This window comes from Nerophis ophidion, linkage group LG08, assembly GCF_033978795.1.
Source record: "Nerophis ophidion isolate RoL-2023_Sa linkage group LG08, RoL_Noph_v1.0, whole genome shotgun sequence".
Taxonomy (NCBI): Eukaryota; Metazoa; Chordata; class Actinopteri; order Syngnathiformes; family Syngnathidae; genus Nerophis; species Nerophis ophidion.
The window spans coordinates 42,542,176-42,560,071 of NC_084618.1; the positions used below are offsets into that span (position 1 = coordinate 42,542,176).

At 39.9% G+C, this 17,896-nt stretch overlaps 1 protein-coding gene and 8 non-coding genes across 9 annotated transcripts in view; all 9 read left to right on the top strand.

Annotated features, from left to right (window-relative positions):
• myo15b (myosin XVB) overlaps positions 1 to 17,896 on the top strand; it is a 201,772-nt gene that overhangs the window by 111,154 nt on the left and 72,722 nt on the right. Inside the window, exons 9-16 of the mRNA XM_061908618.1 lie at positions 6,851 to 6,914; positions 7,777 to 7,890; positions 7,962 to 8,123; positions 8,194 to 8,307; positions 8,395 to 8,453; positions 13,845 to 13,968; positions 14,043 to 14,138; positions 16,906 to 17,037. Of these exons, the coding sequence (XP_061764602.1) occupies positions 6,851 to 6,914; positions 7,777 to 7,890; positions 7,962 to 8,123; positions 8,194 to 8,307; positions 8,395 to 8,453; positions 13,845 to 13,968; positions 14,043 to 14,138; positions 16,906 to 17,037 (865 nt within the window). The remainder of the gene's footprint in view (positions 1 to 6,850; positions 6,915 to 7,776; positions 7,891 to 7,961; positions 8,124 to 8,193; positions 8,308 to 8,394; positions 8,454 to 13,844; positions 13,969 to 14,042; positions 14,139 to 16,905; positions 17,038 to 17,896) is intronic.
• Positions 153 to 226, top strand: trnai-aau (transfer RNA isoleucine (anticodon AAU)). Its single transcript has one exon. It is a non-coding gene; the product is annotated as a tRNA-Ile (tRNA).
• Positions 817 to 890, top strand: trnai-aau (transfer RNA isoleucine (anticodon AAU)). Its single transcript has one exon. It is a non-coding gene; the product is annotated as a tRNA-Ile (tRNA).
• Positions 1,480 to 1,553, top strand: trnai-aau (transfer RNA isoleucine (anticodon AAU)). The gene has a single exon. It is a non-coding gene; the product is annotated as a tRNA-Ile (tRNA).
• trnai-aau (transfer RNA isoleucine (anticodon AAU)) lies at positions 2,143 to 2,216 on the top strand. The gene has a single exon. It is a non-coding gene; the product is annotated as a tRNA-Ile (tRNA).
• Positions 2,806 to 2,879, top strand: trnai-aau (transfer RNA isoleucine (anticodon AAU)). Its single transcript has one exon. It is a non-coding gene; the product is annotated as a tRNA-Ile (tRNA).
• trnai-aau (transfer RNA isoleucine (anticodon AAU)) lies at positions 3,470 to 3,543 on the top strand. The gene has a single exon. It is a non-coding gene; the product is annotated as a tRNA-Ile (tRNA).
• trnai-aau (transfer RNA isoleucine (anticodon AAU)) lies at positions 4,134 to 4,207 on the top strand. Its single transcript has one exon. It is a non-coding gene; the product is annotated as a tRNA-Ile (tRNA).
• On the top strand, positions 4,797 to 4,870 carry trnai-aau (transfer RNA isoleucine (anticodon AAU)). The gene has a single exon. It is a non-coding gene; the product is annotated as a tRNA-Ile (tRNA).

A 17,896-nucleotide genomic window follows, 5' to 3' on the forward strand; every position in this document is an offset into this window, starting at 1 on the left:
TCTTGACAAACCGACAAAAACTGCCAAAGCTCTTTGGATCTCGGTTTGGGGAGACCAAAACAGATTTTTTTTTCTAGGAACTCAATGTCCTGTTCAAATCCAAATACCAAAATAATTTGAGTCGAAAATGTAAGGAAATTGTAAGAGCATGTGGCCGGTTAGCTCAGTTGGTCAGAGCGTGGTGCTAATAACGCCAAGGTCATGGGTTCAACCCCCATACGGGCCACTGGTTTCTCTTTAGATAGTTTAAACTATTGATCAACATTGACTCGATGTTACTTTCTTCATACAAAAAACTCGATACGAATGCATTTTTAGTGTGACTCGTACTTGACAAACTGACAAAAACTGCCAAACCTTTTTGGATTTTAGTTTGAGGAGACCAAAACAGATTTTTTTTTTTCCTATCTATGAACTCAATGTCTTGTGCAAATCAAAACAGCAAAAACATTTGAGTTGAAAATGTAGGGAAAGTTTGAAGGTTTGTGGAAGCTTAACTCAGTTGGTCAGAGCGTGGTGCTAATAACGTTAAGGTCATGGTTTCAACCCCCATACTGGCCACTGTATTTTCTTTAAAGAGGTTTAACTATCGATTAACAAAATTGATTCAATCCAACTTTCTCTCTGTAAAACACTGTCGGAATACATTTTTAGTGTCACTCAATCTTGACAAACTGACAAAAACTGCCAAAGCTCTTTGGATCTTAGTTTGGGGGGACCAAAACAGATTTTTTTTTCTAGGAACTAAATGTCCTGTTCAAATCCAAATACCAAAATAATTTGAGTTGAAAATGTGAGGAAACTGTAAGAGCATGTGGCCGGTTAGCTCAGTTGGTCAGAGCGTGGTGCTAATAACGCCAAGGTCATGAGTTCAACCCCCATACGGGCCACTGGTTTCTCTTTAGATACTTTAAATTATCGATCAATATTGACTCTATGCTACTTTCTTAATACAAAAAACTCTATAGGAATGCATTTTTAGTGTGACTCGTACTTGACAAACTGACAAAAACTGCCAAACCTCTTTGGATTTTAGTTTGAGGGGACCAAAACAGTTGTTTTTTTCTCCTATCTATGAACTCAATGTCTTGTGCAAATCTAAATACCAAAAAAATTTGAGTTGAAAATGTAGGGAAAGTTTGAAGGTTCGCGGAAGGCTAACGCAGTTGGCAGAGCGTGGTGCTAATAACGTAGAGGTCATGGTTTCAATCCCCATACTGGCCACTGTATTTTCTTTAAAGAGGTTTAATTATCGATTAACAAAATTGATTCAATCCAACTTTCTCTCTGTAAAACACTGTCGGAATACATTTTTAGTGTCACTCAATCTTGACAAACCGACAAAAACTGCCAAAGCTCTTTGGATCTCAGTTTGGGGAGACCAAAACAGATTTTTTTTTCTACGAACTCAATGTCCTCTTCAAATCCAAATACCAAAATAATTTGAGTCGAAAATGTAAGGAAATTGTAAGAGCATGTGGCCGGTTAGCTCAGTTGGTCAGAGCGTGGTGCTAATAACGCCGAGGTCATGGGTTCAACCCCCATACGGGCCACTGGTTTCTCTTTAGATAGTTTAAACTATTGATCAACATTGACTCGATGTTACTTTCTTCATACAAAAAACTCGATACGAATGCATTTTTAGTGTGACTCGTACTTGACAAACTGACAAAAACTGCCAAACCTTTTTGGATTTTAGTTTGAGGAGACCAAAACAGATTTTTTTTTTCCTATCTATGAACTCAATGTCTTGTGCAAATCAAAACAGCAAAAACATTTGAGTTGAAAATGTAGGGAAAGTTTGAAGGGTTGTGGAAGCTTAACTCAGTTGGTCAGAGCGTGGTGCTAATAACGTTAAGGTCATGGTTTCAACCCCCATACTGGCCACTGTATTTTCTTTAAAGAGGTTTAACTGTCGATTAACCAAATTGATTCAATCCATCTTTCTCTCTGTAAAACACTGTCGGAATACATTTTTAGTGTCACTCAATCTTGACAAACCGACAAAAACTGCCAAAGCTCTTTGGATCTCGGTTTGGGGAGACCAAAACAGATTTTTTTTTCTAGGAACTCAATGTCCTGTTCAAATCCAAATACCAAAATAATTTGAGTCGAAAATGTAAGGAAATTGTAAGAGCATGTGGCCGGTTAGCTCAGTTGGTCAGAGCGTGGTGCTAATAACGCCAAGGTCATGGGTTCAACCCCCATACGGGCCACTGGTTTCTCTTTAGATAGTTTAAACTATTGATCAACATTGACTCGATGTTACTTTCTTCATACAAAAAACTCGATACGAATGCATTTTTAGTGTGACTCGTACTTGACAAACTGACAAAAACTGCCAAACCTTTTTGGATTTTAGTTTGAGGAGACCAAAACAGATTTTTTTTTTCCTATCTATGAACTCAATGTCTTGTGCAAATCAAAACAGCAAAAACATTTGAGTTGAAAATGTAGGGAAAGTTTGAAGGGTTTTGGAAGCTTAACTCAGTTGGTCAGAGCGTGGTGCTAATAACGTTAAGGTCATGGTTTCAACCCCCATACTGGCCACTGTATTTTCTTTAAAGAGGTTTAACTATCGATTAACCAAATTGATTCAATCCAACTTTCTCTCTGTAAAACACTGTCGGAATACATTTTTAGTGTCACTCAATCTTGACAAACCGACAAAAACTGCCAAAGCTCTTTGGATCTCGGTTTGGGGAGACCAAAACAGATTTTTTTTTCTAGGAACTCAATGTCCTGTTCAAATCCAAATACCAAAATAATTTGAGTCGAAAATGTAAGGAAATTGTAAGAGCATGTGGCCGGTTAGCTCAGTTGGTCAGAGCGTGGTGCTAATAACGCCAAGGTCATGGGTTCAACCCCCATACGGGCCACTGGTTTCTCTTTAGATAGTTTAAACTATTGATCAACATTGACTCGATTTTACTTTCTTCATACAAAAAACTCGATACGAATGCATTTTTAGTGTGACTCGTACTTGACAAACTGACAAAAACTGCCAAACCTTTTTGGATTTTAGTTTGAGGAGACCAAAACAGATTTTTTTTTTTCCTATCTATGAACTCAATGTCTTGTGCAAATCAAAACAGCAAAAACATTTGAGTTGAAAATGTAGGGAAAGTTTGAAGGTTTGTGGAAGCTTAACTCAGTTGGTCAGAGCGTGGTGCTAATAACGTTAAGGTCATGGTTTCAACCCCCATACTGGCCACTGTATTTTCTTTAAAGAGGTTTAACTATCGATTAACAAAATTGATTCAATCCAACTTTCTGTCTGTAAAACACTTTCGGAATACATTTTTAGTGTCACTCAATCTTGACAAACTGACAAAAACTGCCAAAGCTCTTTGGATCTTAGTTTGGGGGGACCAAAACAGATTTTTTTTTCTAGGAACTAAATGTCCTGTTCAAATCCAAATACCAAAATAATTTGAGTTGAAAATGTGAGGAAACTGTAAGAGCATGTGGCCGGTTAGCTCAGTTGGTCAGAGCGTGGTGCTAATAACGCCAAGGTCATGAGTTCAACCCCCATACGGGCCACTGGTTTCTCTTTAGATACTTTAAATTATCCATCAATATTGACTCTATGCTACTTTCTTAATACAAAAAACTCTATAGGAATGCATTTTTAGTGTGACTCGTACTTGACAAACTGACAAAAACTGCCAAACCTCTTTGGATTTTAGTTTGAGGGGACCAAAACAGTTGTTTTTTTCTCCTATCTATGAACTCAATGTCTTGTGCAAATCTAAATACCAAAAAAATTTGAGTTGAAAATGTAGGGAAAGTTTGAAGGTTCACGGAAGGCTAACGCAGTTGGTCAGAGCGTGGTGCTAATAACGTAGAGGTCATGGTTTCAATCCCCATACTGGCCACTGTATTTTCTTTAAAGAGGTTTAATTATCGATTAACAAAATTGATTCAATCCAACTTTCTCTCTGTAAAACACTGTCGGAATACATTTTTAGTGTCACTCAATCTTGACAAACCGACAAAAACTGCCAAAGCTCTTTGGATCTCAGTTTGGGGAGACCAAAACAGATTTTTTTTTCTACGAACTCAATGTCCTCTTCAAATCCAAATACCAAAATAATTTGAGTCGAAAATGTAAGGAAATTGTAAGAGCATGTGGCCGGTTAGCTCAGTTGGTCAGAGCGTGGTGCTAATAACGCCAAGGTCATGGGTTCAACCCCCATACGGGCCACTGGTTTCTCTTTAGATAGTTTAAACTATTGATCAACATTGACTCGATGTTACTTTCTTCATACAAAAAACTAGATACGAATGCATTTTTAGTGTGACTCGTACTTGACAAACTGACAAAAACTGCCAAACCTTTTTGGATTTTAGTTTGAGGAGACCAAAACAGATTTTTTTTTTCCTATCTATGAACTCAATGTCTTGTGCAAATCAAAACAGCAAAAACATTTGAGTTGAAAATGTAGGGAAAGTTTGAAGGGTTGTGGAAGCTTAACTCAGTTGGTCAGAGCGTGGTGCTAATAACGTTAAGGTCATGGTTTCAACCCCCATACTGGCCACTGTATTTTCTTTAAAGAGGTTTAACTATCGATTAACCAAATTGATTCAATCCAACTTTCTCTTTGTAAAACACTGTCGGAATACATTTTTAGTGTCACTCTATCTTGACAAACTGACAAAAACTGCCAAAGCTCTTTGGATCTTAGTTTGGGGGGACCAAAACAGATTTTTTTTTCTAGGAACTAAATGTCCTGTTCAAATCCAAATACCAAAATAATTTGAGTTGAAAATGTGAGGAAACTGTAAGAGAATGTGGCCGGTTAGCTCAGTTGGTCAGAGCGTGGTGCTAATAACGCCAAGGTCATGCGTTCAACCCCCATACGGGCCACTGGTTTCTCTTTAGATACTTTAAACTATCGATCAACATTGACTCTATGTTACTTTCTTCATACAAAAAACTCTATACGAATGCATTTTTAGTTTGACTCGTACTTGACAAACTGACAAAAACTGCCAAACCTCTTTGGATTTTAGTTTGAGGAGACCAAAACAGATTTTTTTCCCTATCTATCAATTCAATGTCTTGTGCAAATCTAATTACCAAAAAAATTTGATTTGAAAATGTAGGGAAGGTTTGTGGAAGGTTAACTCAGTTTGTCAGAGCGTGGTGCTAATAATGCCAAGGTCGTGGGTTCAACCCCCGTACAGGCCACTGGTTTCTCTTTAGATACTTTAAATTATCGATCAACATTGACTCTATGCTACTTTCTTCATACAAAAAACTCTATAGGAATGCATTTTTAGTGTGACTCGTACATGACAAACTGACAAAACCTGCCAAACCTCTTTGGATTTTAGTTTGAGGGGACCAAAACAGATTTTTTTTTTTCTATCAACTCAATGTCTTGTGCAAATCAAAATACCAAAAACATTTGAGCTGAAAATGTAGGGAAAGTTTGAAGGTTTGTGGAATGTTAACTCAGTTGGTCAGAGCGTGGTGCTAATAACGTTAAGGTCATGGTTTCAACCCCCATACTGGCCACTGTATTTTCTTTAAATAGGTTTAACTATCGATTAACACAATTGATTCAATCCAACTTTCTGTCCGTAAAACACTGTTGGAATACATTTTTAGTGTCACTCAATCTTGACAAACTGACAAAAACTGCCAAAGCTCTTTGGATCTTAGTTTGGGGAGACCAAAACAGATTTTTTTTCTAGGAACTCAATGTCCTGTTCAAATCTAAATACCAAAATAATTTGAGTTGAAAATGTAAGGAAATTATAAGGAAACGTGGCTGGTTAGCTCAGTTGGTCAGAGCGTGATGCTAATAACGCCAAGGTCATGGGTTCAACCCCAATGCAGCCCATTGTTTTCTCTGTAGAAAGTTTAAACTATCGATCAACATTGACTATCTGCTACTTTCTTCATGCAAAACGCTGGAGTAATGGATTTTTTGTATGACTTGTACTTGACAAATGGACAAAAACTGCAAAGGCACTTTGGATCTTAGTTTGAATAGACCAAAATAGATTTTTTTTTGCTAGGAACTTAATGTTTTGTCCAAATCTAAATACCAAAATAATTTCGGTTGAAAATGTGAGGAAATTATTTGAGTATGTGGCCGGTTAGGTCAGTTGGTCAGAGCGTGGTGCAAATAATGCCGTGGTCATGGGTTCGACACCCGTACGGCCCCTGGTTTCTCTTTAGATAGGTTTAACTAGATATACAATGACTCAATGCTATTTTCTTCATATAAAACACAGTAGGAATGCATTTTTAGTGTGACTCGTAATTGACAAACTGACAAAACCTGCCGAAACTCTTTGGATCTTGGTTTGAGTAGACCAAAACCGATTTTTTTTTCCTAGGATCTTAATGTATTTTTCAAATCCAAACACCAAATTAATTTGAGTTGAAAATGGAAGGAAATTTAGGAAGTTATAAAAAAAAAAAAAGGGGGAAAAAAAACATGTTTAAACCTTCATTGTTTTTCAATGCATTTAGCTTGTAGCAATCTTTGTCACAAGTCATGGGCAACTGAAGAAAGACTGAAACGGTCTTGGAACTGAGCCTAATCTTTTAATCGCAACCGTCTCCTTCGTTGCAAATGTTGATTCAATATTGGAAGAGAACATCAATGTCTAGCTAGTAGGAAGTTCACCAGGGGGAGGTGGCATCTCCTTGCAGCAGCATAATACAGACTTTGTTAGTGTATTTTTTATCCATTTATTTTTTTAATGGGAATCTCAAATACTTTCCATTTGCAGGTGGTCTCATAATTTAACCCCGCTAATCTACTACATTGTAATATAGTAAAAGTGAAAAAAAAAAAGTGTATTTTAAAACTGTTTGTTTCCTTGGCAGGGGTGTTGTTGTTGGGACCTCCTTGTCCAAATATCTCCTTGAGAAATCCAGGGTTGTTTTCCAGGTGAGAATATTATAACATGTACTCTGAGTGCTTGATGAAATTGTATTTCATTGAAAGTTTGGAAAAATGTTTTAGTAAATTAGTTTTCTCTAAACAAAAAAACACATTTTCTCTATTTTAGAGTCAAAGGTTATGTGAGTGGATGCTTTTGCACTCACTCATAATAAAACATTTTCTACTCCCTGCACTCGTCGACACTGCATTGAAAAATAAAGGCAACACGTTTATCATCCAGATTACAATAAATAAAACAATCCTTGATTTTTCATATTTTGTCAAAAAGGTTTATGTAGAAAGGAACTGCAGTAATTTTATGCAAGCACATTGACAACATACCCACTATACACAGATACAGTACCTGTATGTGAAAGGAGGTCTCAGATTAGAACACAGATCCATTGATGATTGTGCCAATTTAGAATAAACATGCGAAATCACCTTGTTAACATTTTCAGATTTGTGTATATTTTGTCATTTGTTATGCTTCTGATGACTGTTTTTCTCACCTTCAGAATAAATAATTAAAATTACCCTTTTTAAGATGATGGTGGGCCCTTGTGATAACATGTTATTTGCTGCCACTTTTCATGCAGATGGCCTGGGTTTGATTTCCAGCCCCAACATGCAGCCTTTGGAATAGTGTTATGTTAGGATAGGCAGAACCAACACAAACAAATCATGTGTAGTGGCACATGGGAGAAATTGAAAATACTACTTTTCCTATTAGCTATTGAGCTCCATGATTATATATTTTTGACTTTGCAAGAGTATACTGTATCTACATTTCTCATTGAAGGGGGAAAAAAAGGTATTGCACTAATATGACATCAAATTCCAAATTCCAATTTGATTTTTTGCTCAGGCCAATGGGGAGAGGAACTACCATGTGTTCTATGAGCTTTTGGCAGGTATGAATGACTGGAACAAACGGGACTTCTACCTTCAGGGAGCCGAGACGTATTACTACCTGAACCAAGTATACCAAAATACTTTTACTCCAGTTGTGTTCCATTCATTTTTTTTTAACCCTAGGTGTACCTTCCATAGGGTGGCGCCTGTGAGCTGAAAGGAAAGTTGGACAGAAAAGATTTCCAGTTGTTAGTTCAGTGCTTTGACAAAATTGGTCTTAGTACTGACCAGATCTTCACCATTTGGGCCATTCTTTCCTCTATTTTGCAGCTGGGCAACATCTGCTTCAGTTCACATGAGGTATGACCTTCAGAAAAGTGAAAAGAACATTTCAGACATCAATTTCAATCATACATTTTTGTTCTTTCAGAGTGAGTCGTTTGAGGTGGCTCTCATCTATAGTGAGTCTGAGGCTCGAAGGATCAGCTCTTTGCTTAAGATATCTTATGAGGCACTACAGAACACCATAACACACAAAATCACAGTGAGTCACTCAACCTTTCTAAGTATTTTTAAATCATCAAATGTCTCTGTTGGTTCTGCCCTGACCGACCTGTCGCCTTGTCCACAGAAGACAACCTATGACAGGATCTACTGTCCCCTGTCTGTGGAGAGTGCCATCGAATCGAGGTAAGACTCAGAAAGAAGATGTAACACCAGTCAATTTTTTCTTCTACAACTATGCATGCATGTTTTCATGACCATTGAGTCTGGTAACAAATATTTGGACAACACCAGTTGATTAAAGCTTCATGCATTATTATTATTATTCTTGTTATTATTGTTTTACAAGACGATGGAAATGTTCAATCTGAGATTTATTAAATGTTCATATCCTACCAAATTGCGAGTACCAGTCGTATCGAATCAATCGCGGTATAGCTCGTTTGGTAGAGCGGCTGTGCCAGCAACTTGAGGTCTGCAGGTTTGATCCCCGCTTCCGCCATTCTAGTCACTGCTGTTGTGTCCTTGGGCAAGACACTTTACCCTCCTGCTCCCAGTGCCACCCACACTCGTTTGAATGTAAACATTTAATATTGGGTTTCACTATGTAAAGCGCTTTGAGTCACTAGAGAAAAAGCGCTATATAAATATAATTTAATTAACACGTGTCTGTCTGATTAAACCAGGATCCAATGTTAGCAACACCTCCTTTCATTAATTCCACGGAAGCCTCTTCATTACATAACATACATATGAAACATGCATGCACGTGCACACACCACTCAATATAAGGACATAAGGGTAAGGGGCTGAAGAACAGCCAGTCATGTGAAGGCTACCGCTGGTCAATCATGTCCCCCTGCCCTCTTGACATCTGTCGGTCTCCTCGGGCTGAAGACCGTGTTTGTTTCCGCTGCATCTGCAAAGATAGTGAGCAAGATGATTGGTCAGTTTGTTAGTGCGGGATGACTTCAGTTTGGGGATGAGGACAAAACAGTGTTTCTTCTGCCAACAACTGCATTTCAGCCCAGAAAATTGCCTTGAAACTTTGTGCCGAGCCTCCAGTGATGAAATTGTTTTATCCACACATTCTGATTATGTGAAAGTGCTCCACTCTGTCCTGTAAGGGGCTTGAAGGCAGATGTAGTCCATTCATAGTCCCATCATACAGCTGACAACCTGTTTGTGTCTTATGGTGAAGCGAGGTTGGGTCGGCCGGTTTGCAAATTGGTGCCGCCTGCCTTATTTAAATGAAGATTTTGCAAGTACTATATGGGGCATGACCAAGGAGACACTCTCGTTTGCTGCACATTCATGTTATCATGATACCTGTAGTATTTGGTATGTTGTCAGACATGCATGAGACAAGTGCTACTTTTTATGGGCATTTTTAGAAGCCAAAGGTGTGCTCATTGGAGGGAGGCTGCACTTACTCTGGCTCTAGATGCAAAAAGGTATAGAGAAGTTTTCTTCGTCCAAGATTTCCATCTGTCCATTTCTATCGCTTGTCCCTCTCAGTGTTGCGCGGGTGACTGGAGCCTATTAAATGATACATATTCTCTGTGGAAAAAACAAACATCATTAAAAGATACTAAAGGACACAAAAATGGATCAATTAAATTCGTTTTAATAAGTCCTTAAAGGGGAACATTATCACAATTTCTGAAAATCAGTTCCCAGTGGCTTATTTTATTTTTCGAAGTTTTTCTCAAAATTTTACCCATCACGCAATATCCTGAAAAACTGTTTCAAAGTGCCTGATTTAACCGTCGTTATATCCACCCGTCCATTATCCTGTGACGTCACAGCGTGACCAAACAGAAACAAACATGGCGGATAGCACAGAAAGGTATAGCGATATTACGCTCGGATTCAGACTCGGATTTCAGCGCCGTAAACGATTCAACAGATTACGCATGTATTGAAACAGATGGTTGGAGTGTGGAGGCAGGTACCGAAAACGAAATTAAAGAAGAAACAGAAGCTTTTGAGCTATATCACGACAGACAGCGGCACTGGAGGAAGCGCGGACGAATTTGGCGATCGCCTTCTAACCAACGATTGGTATGTGTTTGTTTGGCATTAAATGTGGGTGGAGGGAAAGGCTGGATGCAAATATAGCTACAAATGAGGCATAATGATGCTATATGTACATACAGCTAGCCTAAATAGCATGTTAGCATCGATTAGCATGCAGTCATGCCGTGAACAAATATATGTCTGATTAGCACACTCCACATAAGTCAATAACATCAACAAAACTCACCTTTGTGATTTTGTTGACTTTATCGTTGGAAATGCATCTGCTTTGAGTGTCACAGGATATCCATACATTCTTGCCATCTCTGTGCCATCTCTGTCATAGTACAGCTGTCGTCGGTACAGTGTGCAGAACAAACAAGGGACTTTTGCATCTTTTGGCCACTGTTGCAACTTGAATCCGTCTCTGTTTGTGTTGTTACACCCTCCGACAACACACCGACGAGGCATGATGTCTCCAAGGTACCGGAAAACAGTCGAAAAAAACGGAAAATAACAGAGCTGATTTGACTTGGTGTGTGTAATGTGTTTGAGAAAATGGCGGGTCGCTTCACGATGTGACGTCACGGGTGAAAGGTCATCGCTCCGACAGGCGAACAATTGAAAGGCGTTTAAATCGCCAAATTCACCCTTTTAGAGTTCGGAAATCGGTTAAAAAAACCTATGGTCTTTTTTCTGCAACATCAAGGTATATATTGACGCTTACATAGGTCTGGTGATAATGTTCCCCTTTAAATCCTCTTGCAGCTCTATAGTTATAAAATAATGTTGCTGACTAGAACATATGTCTAATACTTTTTATTTCTGATTGTCCAAAACATTGACAAAGACACGTGGGACGGAGGATTCTCGTCTGTCTGTGCAGCACGAGCACTGATCCTGCAGTCGTGTGTGGAACTGTCAGTTTGCACGTCCTTCGCACCTGTGCTAAATAAAACGCAAAATACTGCTCACAAAACGGTGATGAGTGTTGATAAATCACAATGTGCATGCTAATTATATACGCATTTTCTCCTCCCAGTATTGTGGGCGTTTTGATGATCAGCATATATTGTACATATTGATGAAGACAGAGACTCAAAATGGATAGAACACACTATTCTGCTCACTTAACAGACGCAATCCTTTTGGCACATGTTTAGTAGATCACCTTAGCGCATGCTATCACGTTTGCAGGCGTTTTTGTACACGCAAACCTTCAGTAAATCAGGCCGTTTTTGTTTTACATACTGCATGTTTATTACTCAAGAAACACGTTTGCATTCATGTGAAATAAATAATGAAGATTGTCAACTGTGATTAAAGCACTCAATTAAGTTAAAGTCCTAACGATTGTCACGCACACAGTAGGTGTGGTGAAATGTGTCTTCTGCATTTGACCAAGCCCCATGTTCACCCCTTGGGAGGTGAGGGGAGCAGTGAGCAACAACGGGGGCCACGCTCGGGAATCATTTGGTGATTTAACCCCCAATTCCAACCCTTGATGCTGAGTGCCAAGCAGGCATGCAATGGGTCCCATTTATTTGTAGTCTTTGTTATAACCGGGGTTTGAATTCGCAACCTCCCAGTTTGGCATGTATTTTTTTACATCAACCTACATTAAATGTGGCACCAATTCAAAAACAAGGCCATTATGTGAATGAAATGTTTTCCATAACTCAACACCGAGAAAAATTCAGAGTTGATGTGCGCAGTCGATAACTGGCTGTAACACTTCGTACTCTACAGAGAAACATCTCTTTGATTGATTGATTGATTGATTGATTGATTGAAACTTTTATTAGTAGATTGCACAGTTCAGTACATATTCCGTACAATTGACCACTAAATGGTAACACACAAATAAGTTTTTCAACTTGTTTAAGTCGGGGTCCACATAAATCAATTAATCTATTGGCCATGCATACTACCCTCTCTTTCACGACTTTGTAAAGCAAGCAGGCAGCGAAGTTCCGCTTCCTCGTCGTCAATGTAGAATGTGATGTGTATTGGGCCTTCCTCCTTCTTGGCTGGAAGAGGGGCGTGTTGTGATAATGTAGAACAACCCACTGATACAAACTTATTGAACAAAGATAACTTTATTCACGGCTTAGCAAATATCAGAACAGCACTGCAGTTCACCCACCAACCAGTTGCATACTTCTATGTGATGTCATCAACCTATTGTCTCCTGCAAACCCCTGTATGACATCATATCGACTAGGAAGCAGATGTGTCCTGTCTCTCTTACACAATGTCTGTCAGCTTGCAATTTTAGGGCCCTGCTGACCAAAACACTGACCCCCAACATGGCCACCATTGTCTTGTTTATCACTTCTTCCTCGCAACTCCAACTCGCCAAGATAGGAGACATTCAGCATACTTAGTAATTTGATCCCAGGGGCTAGCATATGCAAACAATGTGCAAGGATTGTGGGGTTTGATGGACATTTCAGGAAACGACAAAGCGCCACTGCACGCGACCATGGAAGCTCTGATAACTACAGACATTCCGCCTGGAGTCCACATCCTTCACAGTGCACTCATCAAATCTGTGAGCACTTAAAGACAGCTACCAATCGGTTGGGTACTGTACTGTTGACAACACTGACTGTTGTATCGGAATGAAAATGAATCACCATGCAAAAATATTGTAGCGTTGGATGGGTTAACAGTGGTCTTTACTTAAAGATGTCAAGAAATGCTGACACTGCGTATGATCAAAAACAAGTTTAATGATCACGTTAATTTTATGTACACACATTCAAGTGCGTCAACAGCAATACATGTCACACTAAGGGTGGCCGTACAAACAACATTAACACTGTCACAAACATGCGCCACACTGTGAAACCACACCAAACAACAATGACAAAGACATTTCGGGATAATAATAATAAATGGGTTGTACTTTCAAAGCGCTTTTCTACCTTCAAGGTACTCAAAGCGCTTTGACACTACTTCCACATTTACCCATTCACACACACATTCACACACTGATGGAGGGAGATGCCGTGCAAGGCGCTAACCAGCACCCATCAGGAGCAATGGTGAAGTGTCTTGTTTAGGACACAACAGACGTGACGAGGTTGGTACTAGGTGAGGATTTGAACCAGCGACCCTCGGGTTGCGCACGGCCACTCTCCCACTGCGCCACGGATCTGTTCTAGAAACTTAAAGCACTTTACAGAGAAGTGAGAACCCATCATTCATTCACACCTGAAGGTGGTAAGCTACTTTCGTAGTCATAGCTGCCCTGGGGTAGACTGACAGAAGCGTGCCTGCCAGTTTGCGCCTATGGCCCCTCCGACCACCACCATTCATTCACCAGTGTGAGTAGCACCAGGGGCAAGGGTGGTGTCCTGCCCAAGGACACAACAGCAGCAGTTTGGACGTTAAGAGGCGGGGAGCGAACCTGCAACTCTCAGGTTCCTGGCACTTCCGCTCTACCCACTACGCCATGCCGCCCCAAACGTAAACACAACAGAACGAATACCCAGAACCCCTTGCATCATCAACTCTTCCGGGACGCTACAATATGTTTTTCCTCTCTTACAGAGATTCCATTGCCAAAGCCTTGTACTCAGTGTTATTTGACTGGTTGTTAAACCAGATCAATAACTGGCTGAATCCCACAGAAATGGACAACACCGTGGGTGTAGTAGACATCTACGGATTTGAAGTAAATATGTACAGATGTATAAATCAAAATGTCATGTGAAAATATGATTCGTTAACATGTCATTTATTTTGCAGGACCTTGGAATCAACAGTTTTGAACAGTTGTGTATCAACTTTGCCAATGAACAGCTGCAGCATTTTTTCAGCCACACTGTGATCACTCAAGAGCAGGTGAGTAAGAAAATACACAATTTAAGGGTTGTTGCATGATTGTCCAAAATGTTTACGGTGTGTTTATCTTAAGGAAATTATAATATATTGTCAAGCTGTATAGAGGAGCTGATAGCCTTTGTAAAAAAAATAATTTCAATGTGTTAATTTTAAAATGTTCTTGAATTGAACATGATTTTTTTGGGATTCTTGCTAATGTTACATTTCTATTTTATACACCGATTTACTTATTTATTTATTATTTAATTCATAATGTATTGTATCTATCATTTATATATTTTATCTAATAAATGAACCTAACTTAACCTACATTAAGCTAAAAACCGCAATCAAATAAAGCTTACCGCAACGCTGCATTGACAAAACACGACACGACAGGTAGCCACGACAAGAGCGACATCGACATGACAGGTAGCAACGACAATAATCCAGCACTGACTGGAAGACAAAGCAGGTACAAATAGGAGCGGGTGATTGACACCAGGTGTGGCCAGGTGCCAATCAGCCGCAGCTGAGGAGAAACAGCACACAGGGAAAAAAACAGGAAACAGACAAAATAAGAGCGCTGACAGGAACTAAAAACCGGAAATACTAAACACACACAGAGGATAAACTAAAACACAAACAAACTGTCAGTGGCAAGCCTGACAGATTCAACGGTAAAATCTCCTCATGGTTCGATACATATCTCGGTACAGTTAGGGAACAAAAAAAAAGAAGCAGAAAATAAAAAACATTGTCTCATGAAGGGCAAACAGAACATATATACTTTGCATCCCTAATTAGTATCATGGTTGTCCTTGGCCATAGTTCTAATCGGTACAAGTACAGTTCTGACTTAAACTATGACAAATGACTTTAAGCCTAACCTCCTAGGACCCATTTAAATATTAATTTTTAATTTGTAATCTTACTTTTTATTTAATTTTTAGCATGCATGCCCCCTCTTCCCTAATATACACAAAAGTAATTACAATTTAAGAAGACTAACCTTCGTCAAATGACAGGTAAAAAACATGTGCTTTTCACAAAGATATTCATAATTCGGACATACATCCGCACATACAAAATGCCTGTTATCAAATGATGGAACTGATCAAGCTTTCGAAAGATAAAGACTTAAGTCAGACGGGTTAACACAGAAATTAATACCAATAAAATGTATATTTAACCAAAAATAAGGGTTTAATGAGGTAACAAAAGACAAATAAAAAAATAACCTCTCTGAGTTGCCACCTTATCGTGGTAAAGAAGTTTGCTTGTCCCAATGATTCTAGGAGCTATGTTGTCCGGGGCTTCCATGCCCTCTGGTAGGGTTTCCCAAAACAAACGGGTCCTAGGTGAGGGATCAGACAAAGAGCATCTGGAAGACTTCTATGGAAATACAAAATCCGAGACTCAGATGTCCCTCGCCCAGACGCGGGTCACCGAGGCCCCACTCTGGAGCCAGGCCCGCAGTTGGGGCACGATGGCAAGCGCCTGGTGGCCAGGCTACGTGGGTCCCCCCTCCAATGGGCTCACCACTCACGGGAGGGGCCATATAGGCCGGGTGCGATGCGAGCTGGGCGGCAGCCGAAGACAGGGCACTTGGCGATCCGATCCTCGGCTACATAAGCTACTTCTTGGGACGAGGAATGTCACCTCGCTGGGGGGGAAGGAGCCTGAACTAGTGCACGTGGTGGAGAAGTTCCTGCTGGATATAGTTGGACTCACTTTGACGCACAGCAAGGGCTATGGAACCAGTTTTCTTGAGAAGGGATGGACTCTCTTCCACACTGACGTTGCTCGCAGTGAGAGGCGACGGGCTGGGGTAACAAGTTCAAGTACCTCAGAGTTTTGTTCACGAGTGAGGCAAGAGTGAATCGTGAGATCGACAGCCGGATTGGTGCGGCACATTCAGTAATGTTGGCGCTGTATCGATCCGTTATGGTGTAAAAGGAGCTGAGCCGGAAGGCAAAGCTCTTAATTTACCGGTCGATCTACGTTCCAATCCTCACCTATGGTCATGAGCTTTGGCAAATGAGTTTCCTCCGTCGGGTGGTGGGTCTCTCAAAGTAAAGCCACTGCTCCTCCACATCAAGAGGAGCCAGATGAGGTGGTTCAGGCATCTGGTCAGGATGCCACCCGAATGCTTCCCTGGGAGGTGTTTAGGGAATGTCCGACTGGTAGGAGGCCACGGGGAAGACCCAGGACACATTGGGAAGACTATGTCTCCCGGCAGGCCTGGGAACGCCTCGGGATCCCCCGGGAAGAGCTGGACAAGGTGGCTGAGGAGAGGAAAGTCTGGGCTTCCCTGCTTAGGCTGCTGCCCCCGCGCCCCAACCTCGGATAAGCGGCAGAAGATGGATGGATGGATGAATGGAAGGATAAATAAATGAATTAATGATAATACATTAATTAATATTTTACTTAAACAAAGTCAATAGAATTGAAGTGCAATTAAAATATGGCCTTAATATATATATATATATATATATATATATATAAATATATATATATATATATATATATATATATATATATATATATATATACATATATATATATATATATCTCCTTAAAAGCAGTTAGTTTTTATTACTGCATATGAGAGCCAGATGTGGCTCTTTGTACATCTGACAAGTGAACAATAACAGTCAAAAGATCTGTACTTTGATTTTGGCCCACTGTCCCTCCTTATATTTGCAGATCATTTACTTTCATTTTCACCACACTACTATGGATGAATATTGTATGAGTGATCATTCATTCTCTGTGACTCCTTCAGGAGGAGTACACTACAGAACAGATTCAGTGGTGCCCAGTGTTATTAAAGGACTTTAACCCCTGCCTGGAGTTAATCTCCTCAAGACCATACGGCATCTTCCGCATACTTGATGACCAGACCTGCCTCCCCCAAGTAAATTATTACACAACCTAAATCAGTGATTCTCAACTGGTGGATCCAAACCCATGTGGGTGGGTCTTTGCCAGGGAAAAAAAAAAAGCTGAAAAATAAGCTTGCACTTTTATTTTGAAGGGTAATTTTTGCATTGGGGTGTTGTATATGTAATGTTCATAAGGCGTGACAACTGAATGACGTTTTAGAAGTTTTTAATTAACACACTGCACCATACAGCCTTGTCATTCAACCACTTAGCTATAGTCCGTATTGCAACAGTTTGTCTATGGGTACCTGTAAGGCTCACACACCTGTTACATCACAGACCCTTTTTACGCATACTTTTTTTTCTTTCTCAAAAACTATGTATGAGGATCTATTGCCTTGTCTACTTTAACTCCAGACTTTGAAACAATTTCTTCAGGCGCAGACAACACCGACAGGTCTCTTATTGACTGCTCCAAATTCATATTTTTTACATTTTTGCTGTCATGATCCGTTACCCGGGTCATGGCATGATTTATGTTTGGTAGTTTTTTCTGTGTTTGTCTTTTTCCTGGGTGCACCCGCTTTCCCTGTTTACTGTCTGTTTCCATGGACACTGATTCTCCTCACCTGTCTGTGTTTAGCAATTAGTGTTCCCACCAGGTGTTTTGGTTAATAACTCCCCTTTATATTGTCCTGTCACCCAGCATTAGTTGCTGGGTCAATGTTTGCAATAGGCAACATTTACATTTCTCCTGTTTTTTCTCCTCTCTATGGTGATTTGATACACTAGCATTCCTCGTTTTTCACCCTTGGTGACATGTTGGTTTTGTTTAGCTCCACGCTTACTAGCGTCCGCAGTTTAGTATTTTTTGTTCCTGCCTTTGATTTA